General features: G+C 38.2%; 2 protein-coding genes across 2 annotated transcripts in view; one reads left to right on the top strand and one right to left on the bottom strand.

The window, feature by feature from the left end:
* ACOT12 (acyl-CoA thioesterase 12) overlaps positions 1-11152 on the top strand; it is a 46331-nt gene extending 35179 nt beyond the window's left edge. Inside the window, exons 11-15 of the mRNA XM_019652584.1 lie at positions 2851-2984; positions 4721-4849; positions 6201-6327; positions 6585-6737; positions 11063-11152. Coding sequence (XP_019508129.1) covers positions 2851-2984; positions 4721-4849; positions 6201-6327; positions 6585-6734 — 540 coding nt within the window. The 3' untranslated portion in view covers positions 6735-6737; positions 11063-11152. The remainder of the gene's footprint in view (positions 1-2850; positions 2985-4720; positions 4850-6200; positions 6328-6584; positions 6738-11062) is intronic.
* On the bottom strand, positions 10661-16838 carry ZCCHC9 (zinc finger CCHC-type containing 9). Its single transcript, XM_019652603.1, has 4 exons — positions 14545-16838; positions 14214-14306; positions 12599-12667; positions 10661-11361 (listed from the first exon to the last, which is right to left on the bottom strand). The coding sequence occupies exons 1-4, from the start codon at positions 14624-14626 to the stop codon at positions 11243-11245; spliced, it is 363 nt and encodes a 120-aa protein (XP_019508148.1). The 5' UTR covers positions 14627-16838; the 3' UTR covers positions 10661-11242.
* Between the last annotated feature and the right edge of the window lie 25 nt (positions 16839-16863).

Raw genomic sequence — 16863 nt, 5'->3', positions numbered from 1 at the left:
CTGTGACAATACACACACACACACACACACACACACACATTAAATTATAGTTGACATTCAATATTATTTAGCTTCAGCTTCAGGTGTACAGCGCAGTGGTCACACATCTACACAGTCCATGGAGTGTTTTCCCTAATAAGACAAGTGTCCATCTGATACCCTACAAAATCTTCACAACATTACAGAGGCGGCTGTTCTCATTGAAGCTGGGAAGGGGCTGGTCCCAGAGCTCCACCTGACCAAGCCTCCTCCCTTAGCCCGAGGCAATCCGCCTGGTATCCACCTCCCAGGCCTCTGTAAACACCAGTTTATGCTCCTCACAATGTAGTCTCAATAACGTATTTGTCAACAGATGTATACATTTCTAAAATTTTGAGTTATTTCCTCTTGTGATATTTATATAAGACATCCAAACCCATTAAACAGAATCTTATTAGTATGAAAATATATGTATCATTCATAAAATGTTAGCAAGCTCCGGCAGATTTTAAGCCTAATTACTTTAAGCTCCATTTCATACAATAAAATTCTCCAGGTACCAAATGGTAAAATGTTTGAGTTAGTTACAAATGGAATTTAACCTGTATTCTTCCCAGCATGAAAGAACATTCATTTTCTTGGAGAGTTGGTCTTGGAGAATTTTTTCACTAAGCAAAAGATGGCTTTTCTAAAATATTAGGGTTTAAGGAGAGCAAACACCAACCCACTGCCTTTCCTTGTCTGCTCCGTCTGCATCAGTGTCACTGATTCTGACAGCAGAGCAACGAGGACTTTCTGCTACCTTCACCCTCTGGGGGAAGGATCAAAATATCATTCTGTCATCCAGTGCTGTAGCTGGCGCTAGGCAAGTCTGGAGAGATCTGTAAAGGCAGAATTTAATGGCTGCTCAGCCTGCTGTTTGCTTTGGCTCCCAGATAGGAAGCAGCAGCATGTGTCTGCAACCTGGGGAGCGGCTTCCTGGAAAAGCGCTGTGATGGTTTCCTAGAACTGCCATCACAGTACCTCAATCTGAGGGGCTTAATCAACAGAAATGTATTGTCTCCCAGTTATGGAAGCTGGAAGTCGGAGCTGAAGGTGTTGGCAGGGTTGAGTCCTGGAGGGAGGGAATCTGTTCCCGGCCTCTCCCCTAGCTTCTGGTGGTCTGCTGGCAACATTTGGCTTTCCTTGGCTTGTGTGTGTGTCAGCTGATCTCTGCCTTCACCTCCATGTGGCGTTCTACCAGTGTGCAGGTCTTTGTCAAAATTTCCGCTTCTCATAAGGACACCGGTCATATCGAATTAGGGGCCCACCCTACTGCAGTATAACCTCATTTTAACTAATTACATCTGCAATGACCCTATTTCCAAATAAGGTCACATTCTGCGGTACTGAGGGTGAGGACTTTTAACACATGAATGAGGTAGGGGTGGGTGGGCACAATTCCACCCTTAACAAGTGCTCAGCTCAGTTTATGTCCCACTGCACCCTGGCTCCACCGGGGTAGACCATGGCTGTCCCAAAGCCAGAATCTGACTGAGGTTGTGGAGTGCACCCTGGCCACCTGCCCTCACCTCCTGAGACTGCAGAGCCCCAGCAACCTGGCTTAGAGCCACATGGCCACCAAGCTTTGATGAGGTGACTTCCCTCTGAATTTACATCATTGAGCCTCTTTCTAATTCTGCAACCCAGGGGGCAAAGTTAGCCTTGTCTATGGTGGGTGAGTCTCAGCCACCAACTTGAGCCCCCATTCATGGTCTTCTTTCTGTTAGATAAGTGCCCTGAGCCCAAGGCAGGTCCTCCTTTGCAGGCTCTATTTAAAGACAGGCTTGGCCCTGAGGTCAGTTAGAGAGGCAAAATGGCATAGCAGAGTCATTTTTTTCCTTTCTCAGTTGCTTCGGTCAGTTTCTCATTTCTTCATTTTCTTCTTGAAGATATTTATACTGAAACAAAGGTTTTCTCCCTCACAGCCTGCTTTTTCCATCTGTTTTGATTCCTGCAGTGAAGTTTTAACCCTATGTTTGTCTGTCATCTTCATGCAGCTTGTTGCCATGGGAATGATTACAAGATGGCAAATTTCAACACGAACTTTAAAGCACCCTGAAAGAGATGGAGAAAATGGGCAGGCTAGAAACATGCTCTTACCTGAACACATAGCTGATTATCGGCAAAAGCGCAGTAGAAGCAGAGTTCAGAGTCACAAGGATACATCAGTGTTTAAGTACATGTCTAGTGGCTCCCCGAGACAGGCCTCCTTTGACCTAAGCTCTAGAAAGAAGCCTGGGAATTGGCCTGTCAGTAGGATGTGCCCTTGTGACTGGCAAATGAAAGAATGCTTTGTGCTGAAGAAACATGGTGCTTCAGCGGCCCCACTGAGAGGCTGAGTTGGTTCTAGAGGGGGTTGGCTTACTCCCTTGGGTCCCCTCGGCCCACGTGAACGCACACCTGACATCCTGGCTGGTGGCCGAGGCTGTAGCCTTGGCTCCAAGGTCTCACGGGGGAGATGAGGCACTGACTTGCCTAGCAGTCGATGGTATTTTCTGTTGTTCCTGATGAGGCAGGGAAACATCACAAAGAGATACACAGAGAAAGGTGTACGTTCTTTGTTTTCCATGAGAAAAACGGTTACACAATAATTAAATAACCCACCCTCAATTCACATATTGTTTGGAGGACACAGTAGTACAGTGTCCTGATCAGAGCTCTACACATTCAAGCATTTGAAGTGAAGTTGCCATCATTTGTCTTCATTGTTATCTGGGTCCCAGATGCCTTAGTACCATCAACCTATGACTACATATATGTTTGTGGTTTTTAAAGTAAAAACATCCATTTTTCTTTTGTAATGTATGTTTTCTTGTTATTACCTTTTAGATAAAAATATATACTCTGGAAGAGCATGATATTTTATCTGTTTGGGTTGAAAAGCATGTGGAAAAACCAGCACATTTGGCTTATCATCTCTTGTCTGACTTTACGAAGCGACCTTTGTGGGACCCCCATTACGTGTAAGAACAAATTTAAAATATTTTCTTAATCAACCCTGACATCACAGAAAAGATGACCTCCGTATTGCAGCCCATCTCCATTGCCCAACATGTGACATGTTGTTTTATTAATGTGTATTTTTTTAAAGCTTGCTGTGCACAGAAAACTGTATCAAGTGTTGAGAGACACAAACCCAAAATAATTATAATAATTTACCATCTATATTGACATGCTTTCCCCATATCTATGTAATCCTACCAATCATTTTTCAAGTTTGATATTATTTCCATTGAACAAGCAATAAAGTGACAGAATCCAAATTGGAACCCAGGCTCTGAATTCTACACTCTTGTCCTTGAATAAACCACCTCATTGCTCTTGAGGAAGCGATTATCAAATTGTTCTTCTCTTCCCACTCTTGATATTTAATTGGTGGTCCCTTGCTCCCTCCCTCCCTCCCTCCCTCCCTCTCTCCCTCCCTCTCTCGCTCCTCTGCTCTCAAGCCGCACTCCCTGGTGAGAAGCTGAGAGGAAGCTGTGTGAGTACTGAGGCGAAAGGCATTCCTTCCTGCTCTACCGCTTTTTCCTGCCACTTCCTGTCTCCTGCATCCCTAATTTAGTCTCCTCCACTCTCCCTCCTTTCCTGGAATATGGAGCTGTGCACCTTGTCAACTGCACTGACAGAGTGACTGCACTCAGGCCATGCCCCCTTCTCCAAGGACTCCTGGGCTCCAGCACTCAGGGCCTCAAGAACACCTTGCTGGGAGGGAAGGATTGGTGAGATGGGCTTCCTGATATATTAGGCATTACCGTTTACTTCCTAATCTTGATGAGGTAGAGGCTCATCTTTAAAATGGCTAAACCTCACTATGATTAATAGCATGTAATAGACAATTTAATACCGCTAAAGGGAAGCACCACTGGGGTTATGAGTTACATTTGCACAGATGCCAGAATGATACATCATGGTTAATGCTATCATAATAAAACACTCCGAGAGAAGAAACACTTCACAATTTTCTTGCATCAATATGTGTAGATACTCTCTGTAAGTCCAAAGCTTTTAGCAAGAACAATGCCTAAACTTTGGTGTTAATTCTTTTCAAATGTTTCTCCCACTATTTTCTATGTCACCTGAAATTCTAGTCAAATTCGACTTGATTAAATGGAGGAATGAATGAATTCATTCTAATTCAAGTTACTTTTCTTATGCACCTACTATGATTCGGGTACTTTGCCAGGTGTTTTCACTTAATTCTCTCAATATCCCCATAGATATTACTATCTACATTTTACAGATAAAAAACAAAGTGAGTTGCTATTTAAGTGGCAATTTGAGATTCAAAAGCAAGTTGTTTGATTCCAAACTTCGTGCTCTTTCCTATATACCATATTCCTTTACCGAGTTCTTCTTGGACTGTCATATAATTCACTAGTCTTTAAAATATTCCTTGATCCTAGAGAAAAATAATCTTGTGGAAAATAGCTAAATGCCGTTCTCTAAGTATTGAGAGCAGTGACCTTAGAATCAGATGGCCACCATTCTCTCCATCACATGCAGAATTATTCCTTCTGACCAAACAGCTTTCTAATGACACACTTTGAGAAATGATGCTGGCTTTGGAAGGATGATTATGTGAGCAGAAGGGTGAATGTGGACATCAGTAATGAAGTTGTGCAAACAAATAAAAGAAGTGAATGCCTTATTCTATCGGGTAGAAAAGTACAACTTTTCTTTCACTGTTCTATTTACATAGGTCTTGTGAAGTCATCGACTGGGTGAATGAAGATGATCAGATATATTATATCACTTGTCCTAGAGCGAATGGTACCAAACCCAAAGACTTGGTAGTACTTGTATCACGAAGAAAGCCTCCCAAAGATAGGTAAGTATATGAAATTCAAGTGTTATAGCAATGTTTTATTGTGTAGAGTAGAAAGAAAAAGTTGATATGAAAATAAGGAAGTCAATGTAAGCATTTCTGGTCTTCAATGATGTTCCCCTGAACTTTTCTAGATACACCTTTAGTTATCTCTAAAAAACAAAACCAAACAATCATCTATTACATGCCAGCCGTGTGCAAAGCACCATTCAAGATTCCTAAAGCAGCTCTCTTTCCTTTTGCTCTATGCAGATACAAAACTGATATTTAGCAAACCTTTGAGACATTCCATTATCAGTAAAATGCAGTGAAAGCCAAATAGAATACCAGGAATTGGTTTAGAATTTACAAAGGCTCGATTGTGCTAGCGATCCAAAATAGCAGCTTCCGGCTAAGGGCTGTCAATCAGTGTCTGTCCACGGCTTCTCCATAGGCATTGGACTTCTTGGAGCACAGTGTTTAGGTTCTAAGGAGAAGGGTCCCAAGAGCAAGTGTTCAAAGAGACAAGAAGTGGAAGCTGCCAGGACAGTTCAGTCTACCCCTGGAACTAGCTATCATCATTTCGCATGTCAAAGCTAGGCTACAGAATTAATCCCGCACGCATAAAAATAGTAATGTATGTGGATGTTCAGTGTAGTATCATTTATTATGGCAAAAGATACTAGAAATAAACTAAAGCTCCATCTTATAAATTATGGAGTATTGTGCCAGCATTAAAAATGGTGAAGTAACTACAGAGGCACTGATACAGAAACACCTCCAAAGATACACTGTTACGTGAAAATCAAATTATAGACCAATATTTGTAACATGATTACATTTATGTAAAAGCCTATAATGTTCATTTACTTAAATAAATGTTATATATTTATAAAAAAGGTCTAGAGGGATACACAACAAAAGGTCAAGCGTGGTCATCTCTAGGATGAGAGTGCATTGTGACTAGGGTGGATTGAAATAAAACCTATATTCTAGTTTGTGGGGTTGCTATTGTTTGAGGGCTCTTTAAAACAATGGTTATTATTTTTTCATTAAGGAAAGGAGAAGAGACTGAAATTACAACCCATTCGGGCACAATAAAACCAGTTTGGAGGTTGATGCCAGCTTTGTGGAGTTCTGCAAAAAAATACATAATTCTTAGGCAGGAAACACCTGTGGCCCTTATTACTATTTCCTCTGCTTGAATGTAGCCATGGAGAATGTATTCTAATGCAGAACACTCATCTAGAAGACTTGGGTCTCTTCATAATTTCACTTTCTACCTACATAAATCAATTATATTATATAAATTTATTTTCTAACAACTATTCTTCATTTATCATGAGAACTTAGAAAATATCCTTTTATGTTTCAGTAACACTTACATGGTGGCAGTGAAGTCCGTTATTCTGCCATCGGTTCCACCTTCTCTGCAGTACATCAGGAGTGAAATCACATGTGCCGGATTTCTCATCCATGCTACTGACAGCAGCTCGTGCACTGTGAGTTTTATGGGACATGTGCAGGTTAATTTTCTCCTGCCGATAGGAGGAATCTTTTACCCAGATTTCCTAATTAATTGTGATTCTGCAGTGTGTCCACACCAGGAGAAAAAGGTCATCCTTTCAGATATGTGTCAAAAGGTCCCCAGAAGAGGAGAGGGTTCTAGCCTCCGCTATACCGACAACATTCATTTCTCTGCTTGAAAAAGCTCCAAGTCAGTAAGAAATTAAAATAATGTATTTTCTTTTTGAAACAGGTATCTTATTTTAACCAGATTTCTGCTAGCATCTTGCCTTACTTTGCTGGAAATCTTGGTGGCTGGTCAAAATCCATTGAAGAGACAGCAGCCTCCTGTATCAAATTCATAGAGAATGCTACTGATGATGGGTTGAAAAGCATATTTTAAACGGTAAACTTTCAAGTATCTGTAATTTGATGATCCACTTTTAATTCTAAGCACCCTTAACTCTAACACTTTGCAAGCTTTCGGGACACAAAATAATTTACTATTGGTCTAAGCAAAATACAGTTAGGAAGAGGTTTGAAAAACAAAGTACATCTCAAGTCAATACCATTGATTTGGATTAGCATCGAAATAGCTTTAAAAGCTGTTTTAGATCATCTGTGGCTCTGTTCCCTTCTAGGAGCACAGGCAACATAAAACCGCCCATATGCAACATTGTGTGTTCTGTAAAATGGTACCAATTTGGTTAAAATGATCATGAACATTTTTAGGCTGCTGAGGTGAAACATGTTCTGTTTGAAATTTTATAAATCAAAAATGATAAGTTGGCTAGTTGATTAATAGTGTGGGATGGTTCCTTGTCCAGCAGGTATCTGTTCGTCAGAAGCATCTGATAAGATGTATTACCTGTTTTAGAGCTTTAAATTAGGAAGACATTAAAACATAATAGAATCCAATCAATTTTCATAATAGGAACTACTTTACTAGTGTCATTTAACATATATTCAAGGTGGATGACCCACTTAGTATCTATTGCTATACACACACGAAAAGTACCTGCAAAATGTGATACTGCAGAGATAGAGACTATTAACTGAGCTCTTCTTTCATAACCATTACATCGGCACTTCATTCCCTAGACTTTGCCATTCATTATTCTACTCTGTGATTTGTCTTAACTCATAAGGCAAACCAGCAAATGTCAAGTTAGCCTCCTTGCAGGATAACTTTTAAAAGTTGAAGGATTTCTCCATAAGTTTAGAGCACTTAAGAGTAGATACATCCTCTTGTTAGTCTGTCATATCTCTACCTCTGCTCAGCAAATCTTACAGCTCGGTGTTAAAAATACAATCAGTTCCTGAGCCCTTCTAATCAACTCCACCACTACAACCCTAATCCAAAACACCATCTTCTCTCATCTGGATCGTAACCTTTCCGTTTGTTATTGCTTCTCCCTTCACTCTGCTCTCAACCCAGCAGTCAGATGGTATATTTCTTTTCAAAACCCATGAACAATTTTGCATATCACAGAGTAAAAGCTAACACCTTATAATGGTCTATAAGGCTCGATGGGGTATATTAGTTCTTTTTTCAGAAATACTCTGTCACCACCATCCCCATGCCCATGAATGGAGTGCACTATTTACTTATTGCCTCTGAGCTTGACCATGTATCTCATCAGTGAACCATTAGCAGACATGATGCAACCAAAGGCTTGAAGTGTTTTTGCAAATGGACTTGCCCTCTTATATGTCTGCCATTGCCATGAGAAAAACATGTCAGGGCTAGCTAGCCTAGCTAGCCTGCTGGTCCCAGGAAAAGGAAGAGAGACATATGGAACAGACTTAGATCAGCCGACCCCAAACCAAACCTCATATAAATGTGAGCAAGCCCCGTTGAGATTAGCAGAGCTATCCAGATAAACCCAGTTTAGCTCTGACTCACAGGCATGAGCTAAAGAAATGCTTGTTATTGTATTCTTCTGAGATTTGGTGGTTGGTGTGCAGCATAAACTAACTGGTAGAACCTATAAACTATGACCTGTTAACCATCTGATCTTCTAGTAGTTTATCCCTGACTCTTTTCCAGTCATATTGGCCCCTTTGCTTTTCAACTACCGAGGCATGCTCCTTCCTCAGTGTAACTGCATTTATCTATTACTGCACGTCAAGATACACAAAGCTTACTTACCCCTGTATACCTCCCTGGATAGCTATAAAATGGATAATGGATGAACCTTGAAAACATTAAGTGAAGGAAGCCAGTCATAAGACTACATCTTTCTGCCCCTCAAAGATGGCAAGCCTGTTCTCTTTCTAGCTTTGACTAACCATTTCCTCCCTAAATGCTCTGAAAAATCTCCCCGAGATCTGCCCTTGATTATCCAATCTAAAGTAGATACATAGTCGCTTGCATCATCTCTGTTAAGTCCCTTTACATTTGTTCATTTAGTTCACTCATTCACTCAACAAAAGTGAATGCTTCTTATGTGCTGAGTACTTCTTGGATACAGTTATGAGTGAGTCAAAATTCATGCCTTCACGTAACCTATCATCTGGTGGAAAGGGGACAAATAGTGTTAGGTAGGGATACAAATTATGGAGAAAATTTAGAGTGCAAGAGCATGAAAAGTTACTGGGATAAGAAAGGAGCTATTTCCTATAAGGTTGGTTATACAAAGACTATTGAGCTGACTATAAAGCGAGGCCTAAAGGAAATAAGGGAGATCTGACCATGGGGTGGGGGGTGGGGGGGAGATGTCAAGAAAGGAGCAACCTGAGATTCAAGCCTAATGGCTTGGAATGTAATTGTAGGGGGAAAAAAAAAAAAAATGAAGACAAGAAGGGAACATTAGTCTTTTGGGTTTTTTCCAGGGGGAGGTGGTGAGATTGTTTAAAGCCATATTGAGTTTGAGTTGTAACATCCAAGTAGGAATGTCTAGGAGACAGGTGAGAAAATGGGACTGAAACCAGGGCTATCAGGGCTAGTACAGATTTAGGAGTCAGCCTTAAAAGTGAAAGACAAGCTTGTAAGAAGAGATGATATAAAGGACTGAAGGAAGAAAAGAGTGCTAATGACTAAGTCTTAGGGGATTCAACAAAATATTTTTTAAATGTAATAAAATATCCCTTTCTGTTATTATTTTTTGGATACGTATTCTGATATCTCTGATATGTATTTTTTTATCCATTCTTCAGCCCCATGAGAATGCATGTGGCTTTGTTTGTTTTATTCACTGCCACAATCCCACGTGCCTAAGAACAGTACCAGGAACATAGTAGGTGCTTGGGAAATAGATGATGAATAAATGAATTAGAAGTTTGCCTTTTTCTTTAGGCATTTTTAGCTAAGAAAATAAACAATATCCGTAATTCCTTTTAAGAAACACACAATCTCTCAGGATGTCAGAATTTCTGTTTCTGGTGAATTCCTTTGACAGTGTCCATATACTTTCTTAATGTTACATTTGGTACTTGAAATTTATTTCTAATGATTTCACTAATTTATAAATCATTAAAATGTAAACAAAGTAACCCAATGAAGACAAAATGGGCACTAACATCTCTGCATTGGAGACTATATGAAAAATATTACACTTAACTTGTAGCTGACAGGTTTTCAATTCTCCAGAGCCTTTTGTTCCTGATAGGACAAAATAGATCTGGGGGTGTTTGGACTAAATAACTAAGGCAGCATTGCTGTCCTTTTCCAGCTGCATGACTTGTGCAATTCCTGTTCAAGGGCACCCATTTCTTTAAGCTCTAGGAGGCTGAGTCATCTTGTCATGTTTTCCTCTCTCACTGAAAATACAAGAACAGCTTCTATTAAGACTGGAACTACTGAGTTGTACAGACATTAAAACAGAGAAAAGTGCTCCTTTTCTTATTTGGTAAATATTTTGCTTTTGAAACATCAGTAACTAATCACAGCTGTTTCATTTAGTTACAAATGTATCCAATCAGGTAACTTCCAAATGCAACACAATCCACCAGTCACTCCATTATACAGTATAATGGGAACCTTAAGCCTTGTGAAATGTATGCATTAAGTATGCATGTATTCATCAAATCAAACAAAGAAGCTAACGGGTCTCTGATTAGTGTTCTAACTCTATTATGGTGATACTTGCCTCTCACCCTGATTCATCTAAAACATGTGAACAAAATGTTATTACGTTTGATATACAGTCTGTTATGCACCATCTTTCTGGTTAAATACCTCGAACTGAATGTTAGCTAGAATTTCTTTCTTGAAAATCAAGGGCAAAGAAAGAGCTGCTGTTAAGTAGAGGTACTCTTCAATTTTAACCTCAACAATACGTAGTTCTTTATGTCAAACTAAAACAAAAACTAACCAAATTAACCTCATTTAGGATTCATAAAAGATCATGATTTCAAAGGGATTGTTACATGGACATTAATGGACAATGGCTAGTTCAATCCAGAATTAGGTATTCAGAAAAATAATAGCAAATGTGTTTTTATTAAGTATTTTAAAAATAAGAGCATTTTGTGGCAACTTATACATTTCTATTATAATAATAAATTGATATTTTGAATGTAGAAAACAATATAATAAAAAATTCATTTCCAAATACAAAGCAGTTACCCTTTGTTTAGGGGTGGTTCAGGTTAATGCATAACTTTGATTTTAAGAAAAAGATGATTGTTACAATTAGGTATGTAACCACTTAGTTACATCTAAGTTTTATCTGTTAAAAATATATTCTTTTAAATAATCCAATTTAAACATCTTATGCTTTTCTTCAGTGATGTTCTCCAAGCAGTGGGAGAAGTACTCCTTGATGGACAGATGTCAGGAAACTGCCCCCAGATCAGACTGATATCTACAATACTGGCTTCTCCAGGGGAGCCCAGCTCCAACTTGAGAAGAAGGCCCAGTTCAGAATGTAACAGTGAGGTGGGAACTTACGATAGCTCTAATCATTATCAAAAATTAACAACTTTAGGTATCTTTGTTTTGGGTTTCTGTGGTTTAGGCTCATCCAAAATTTCTTCATAGTCTGCACTCATTCCCTTTGCCCAGCGACCAACTGTAACCATTCGATCTATAAAAAAACAGAAAAGTCAGAATGTAAGAAAAACAGTAATCAAATACATCCACCTAGATTGGTATTGGTTTAGCAAAGGAACTAGTTTTGACATGAATAGTCACAAGGAAGGAATACTCCATCACTAAAGGAAAGTGAGCAATTCTGTAATTGATTATAACCCTTGATTTCAGAGTACCACAGGCAATTTCTCATCCCAATTAGGGAAATGCGGCAACTACTTTCCATGCACAAATTGATGAGAAAGTGCTTTCATTCTTTCCCAGAGTTCATTATTATAGGCAATGAATTCCCAGAGTCTGTAAACAGCAAGACTTGGAAGCATCAGTTTTAAATGCACAAGATTCCACCTGTGAAATTATACAACATCTGCTTGTCAGTCCTGTCATCTGGGAAGTGGCACTCCTCCCAGGAGGGAGAATCCAAATTCTTCATCATTTCAGTCTTACCGATGACAAAGTAATAAAGACAAGAATTCTTGGTTTTCAAATTGAAATGTTAGGGTTAGGAAGTAAGAATGGGTAGACTTATTTGTACAGTACTGTGATTATTTGAAATAAAAAGAAATGTGCTTTTTCCCTAAGACGCACTAAGGGTATCCTACTGTTGTACTTTCTTTCACACAGGGTTAGCATCATTTTATTATAATCCAGGTAAACTAATGCAGTGATGGTGTCCACTGCCCCCGCCCCCCAAATCTGCCATTAATAGGAATAGTGAAGATTTATAAAGTTTTTGATGACCAAAGGTAGGCTTTCACTAGGAAAAAAATATCACTGGCCAGATGCTGTGTGGATTACACAATTTTAATTTGGCAGTTTTTGCAACTAACTCTTAATCCTTCAGGCACACATAAAGCAAAGCGTATACAGTGATACTTAAGTGTAAGAATATTGAAAGTTATTTTCATATTTCTTTTCTCTTAGTGAATCTATACTTTAACAACATTGGCTCTATTATTAAATTAGTTAGCAAATATAAATGTTTACAAATAAGATGCTTGATAAAACCCTCTAGGGCTCACTGGTCACCTTTTATTCCACCTGAGAACAGTAGCTAATGCTCAGTTAGTGCTGGGTCTACTGCCAGAGAAATGATTGAGTCATCACTGCAGCAGGAAGCCAGGTTGCCTTAAAAGCAGTAGTTCCTCAATGAGTTATTAATAACAAAACACAGCAAAGCCACAGAGGAATACTAATCACACCCCTTCTAAAGGGGAGCCCAGAGATCTCACCTGAATTCCGACTCTGAGGGCAATCTTTCTTAAAATGTTTCACAGAGCCACAAAGTCTGCAGCCACCACCTATAAAAGAATAAAGACACTGAAAACCTCCCACACTTCCATAGGGCTTTTAATGTCTCCGAGCACTTTGATATCTTATTTGGTCCTCACAACCTTGTCAGTTGTAAAGTTAGCTGGAGCCAGGAACATAGGTAGGTGCCACCATTCCTATTCAAAAGTCCACTCTCCATTCCTTTTGGCTTCACAGAGCACTAAACTGTACTACCCACCATTTCTTGCACCTGGCCTTCAGGGAGAAGTGGGAAAGAGAAGAGACATGTGATGGAAGGCATTTGTCCTCTGGGGTGTCCAAGAGCCACTGCACAGAAGCCTAGATCTTCACCGTGGTTAGATGGGCAAGGGTTTGTGAACTCGAACCTGTGAGCAAAATTTGTGTGCTGATACATTTGTTGAGGAAGATGTCCACAGGTTTTACCAAATTCTGTAATGATCAATGACCACTCCCCTACCCCCCACCCCCACCGAAAAGGTTAGAAACAACTACTCTGGTGTATAGGTCAGATGGAGGTGAGCAATTATGAAAGGAATGAAAATTAACTTTTGTTTTAGTGCCTTCTATCTGCCAGGCAACCTAAACCTAATTAAAATGCCCATTTGCCTACTTTAAGCAACATTCCAGGACCGAGAATTTATAACACATGTAGTTTCTAGAATGAGTCTTTTGCATAATGTTCAAACATTATCATGATCATGCTCATAACGTTAAGTGACTTACTCAGAAAAATGACCCTATAGGATATAAACCTGGTTGAACTCTCACTTCTATTTGATCTACTCCCTTTGCTGTACTTTTGTTTCTATATATATCTAGTCATTTTGGTTGATGATCCAAAGCCATCTTTGCTCATTAGTCATGTTATATGACCTATTTCAAAAGTTCAAAGCTGAAAGGCATTTCTGAGCGTTTTCCAGGCTCAGGCCCCTTTACTGTTTGTAGAGCCTGAGTGAAATAATATATTTTAATCCTCATAACTCTTCAAGGTAAATATCATAGTTCATCAAATCTAAGACCAGATTGATTATAAGACGTATCATTCTTTTACATACTTCTCAGAAAAAAAAAAAAATTACCTGCCAATTATGTGTGACACACCTATGGTAAAATACATCCTGAATTTAAAGATATTAAAATGTGAAAAACTGTGCATCTCAGAATCAATGAAATACATTCAGTTCTTTAATCTCCGTTGTATAGGTGAAAAAACAAATGAGAGAAGTTAAAGATGGCCAAAGTCCCACAGCTATTAAGTGGTGGTGCTGGCGCTATGACTGGTCTGATTAACTCCAAAAGCTTTGCCTTTCCACTGGACTTCTCCTGTAGAACCTGACGGTACCAGCCATCACATTAACAAATAACAAATAATCTCCTTAAAGCTTTAGACATCACAGACTTTACTGTGAGGACCTTAAGACATTAGCTGAGCTAAAGATAAAGGTTTTGCTACTTATTCAAAAACTTATTCAAGAACCAATTAAGAGTATAAATTAAATCACAACTCTGAATGATGATTCACCATTTCTGACATATGAGGGTAACAGTACTCACCATCAGCATAGAGTCCTTTGGGATTATCAGGACAAGATCTGGACAGGTGCCCCATTTGTCCACAAACAAAACATTTTGCAAAAGGAAATTCACCTGTAAGGATCAAACAATTCCTGTTATGCTGGTTATGTATATTATGTTATATAATTCATATTATTTTAAAATACTCTGAGAAGACATTTGTTTTCACACAAATTAAAATTTAATCTCATATGATTTCAAAAAGTGGTACACTCATAACAAACCCTGTCAACATCAAAAAACCCAGTTGGCTACTTATTGGCCACTTTCCCCATTAACCAAATCAAAAACTGATAGGAAAATAACATACCAAGAGCTGGGTCTACTTTAGCCTTGCACTTGGTTATTTCGTGCTCTGTGGATCCACACCGATAACATATTCCAGTGCCCATATCTTGATTCTCAAGGGCAGCCGGGCAATCTGCAACCCCATGGCCAGGTTGTCTACAATGGAAACAGACCTAGGAGAACAAAATGTGAGTTTCTACACTGCAAAACTCCACTGGCTTTATCAATTCTTGTTATCAAAAATATCTTTAAAACATTTCTCATTTTAAGGTGATCTAGCTCTTTTTTTGAAATCTCAGTGTTTTATCTGTAGAAAAATGTGTTTCACACAATCCTAAACAATAGGAAATGTCCTATCCATCAGGGTCCCAGTGTTTTTGAAAATCCTCAATCCATCGATCTCAGACAGTTACACATGGCTTTGTAGGAGATAAATAAGCAAATAAGAACTATACATTTCATTAATGGGGATGTCTGCACTAGAAAAACTGAGCTTTCTGGAGTAGACAATGGCCATAAAAATTATCACTCAAAATTAATACTTGCACTTTTAAAGATCATATAATTGAATGAATCTGGGTCAAATATTCCATTTAAGTTATGATTCAAATCATAAAATGTATTTCATACCAAAAAGTGTACCTTACAGTTTTCATATCTTTAATACATATCCTTCCATATTCAAAACTAGATGATTTGGTTTTAGAAAGCATACACAATTTATTTTAAAGGAATAATTCTAAGATGAATTACTTGGTTCCAACATAACAGTGAACAATGGTTTGGTTGCTTTACATTACTACCTAGAAATTTGGATGATATGAATGCTGCCGTGAATGACAACATCAGTAATAATCAAAGATGATAGATACTATTTTATTTAAACTAGAAAAACATATATATAATTCTTGGATAACAAATAGTTCATCATTTAATTATTTTTTTTCCAAAATAAGGTTTTTTTAAAAAGCAAATTCAACGGGCAAAATAAAACATAACATTTTGCAACTATGACTTTACTTTCGTTTTTTCCTGTTTAATAACACTGGTAAAGAACGGCTACTTTATTCTTCAATAACTTTTACATTTAGAATGAGCTGGTCCAAACAAAGAAAATGCATTTATTCTACAACTGGAGGATCACCAACATAAGAAGTCTTGGATTCTTGGTGAAGTCAAGGTGGTCCTAATAACCTGACAGTTCACTGATTAGGTTTTTACCTAAACTTCACCAAATACCTGTTTCTGGAATGATCCTTAAATTTAATGTAAATGGAATTGTGGAGAATGGATTGATAAATTTCTATATCTTATTAACAATTAAGAACTGATGTTGAGTATGAGGTATTAAAAAAGTACAAGACAACGAGTTGAAGGTAGGTCACAACAAGCCATACTATATATAAAGTGTATGCTTTAATGAAAAGCATTCCTTTTTTTTTTTTTTTGGAAAAACAATGTCTTTCCCCCTTAATTACAAGCATAAAACTTCTCTTAAGAGGTCAAAATATTAACTTTTTAAAATAATATGCAATTCACCATATTGCTTATGTCAATGAAATTATCTTTCATTAAATTAACTTGATTTAAAAATATTTTTAAATTGTGCAACTTAAACAAAACTATCCTGATCCAAACAGAAATGATTATCTTTTCTATCCAACTTATCCATAAGGAATGTTTCATCAATATTATCTCTAAATAATTATCTTTGCATATGACACTGCATACAACTACTCCTGCAAATAGAAGCTACATTTATGGCAGCTTTAAAATTTCAAGCCTGCATTGGTACAAACAGTGCTGTACATTTCGTAATTCTAATAAAAAATGAAAGTGTAAAATGGTTAACAAATTCTGATTCTTATGTAGTATCCTGCTAGACTTGGGAAATTCACTTAGTTCACTTAGAGAAGGGAAAAAATTATACTAAGCATTTCATTTCCTGTGTCTGACACAGTCTGAAGTCTAAGGCACCACAGAAACAAACCTGCAGCCCCCATCGTTCTGTGTAACATGGGGAGGGAAGCAATGACTACGGAGAGTATCAAGGAGTTTTCCCTCTGCTATTACGCTGCTCTGCTACTAACTAGTGTGCTGCTTATTAGATCTCCCTGTCTGTTTTTCATGGATAAACAAAAGAACATCCTTTCCAATTAAAGGGAACCATACATATTTAACCTGTTGTATTTAGCCTTCCTCCTTATTTTGCTCATTTTTTAAAATGGCTGTTTGAAAAAGGGCTACTGAAAGGCAGATGTGAGGACAAGGCTTTGAAGCCAGACTCTGGATTTGAAAAAAAAAAAATTTTTGGCTGGACTGCAGTTAGCAGCCCATTTAA

This window comes from Hipposideros armiger, unplaced genomic scaffold (assembly GCF_001890085.2).
Source record: "Hipposideros armiger isolate ML-2016 unplaced genomic scaffold, ASM189008v1 scaffold_182, whole genome shotgun sequence".
Classification (NCBI taxonomy): domain Eukaryota; kingdom Metazoa; phylum Chordata; class Mammalia; order Chiroptera; family Hipposideridae; genus Hipposideros; species Hipposideros armiger.
This window is presented reverse-complemented; position numbering and strand designations above follow the sequence as displayed.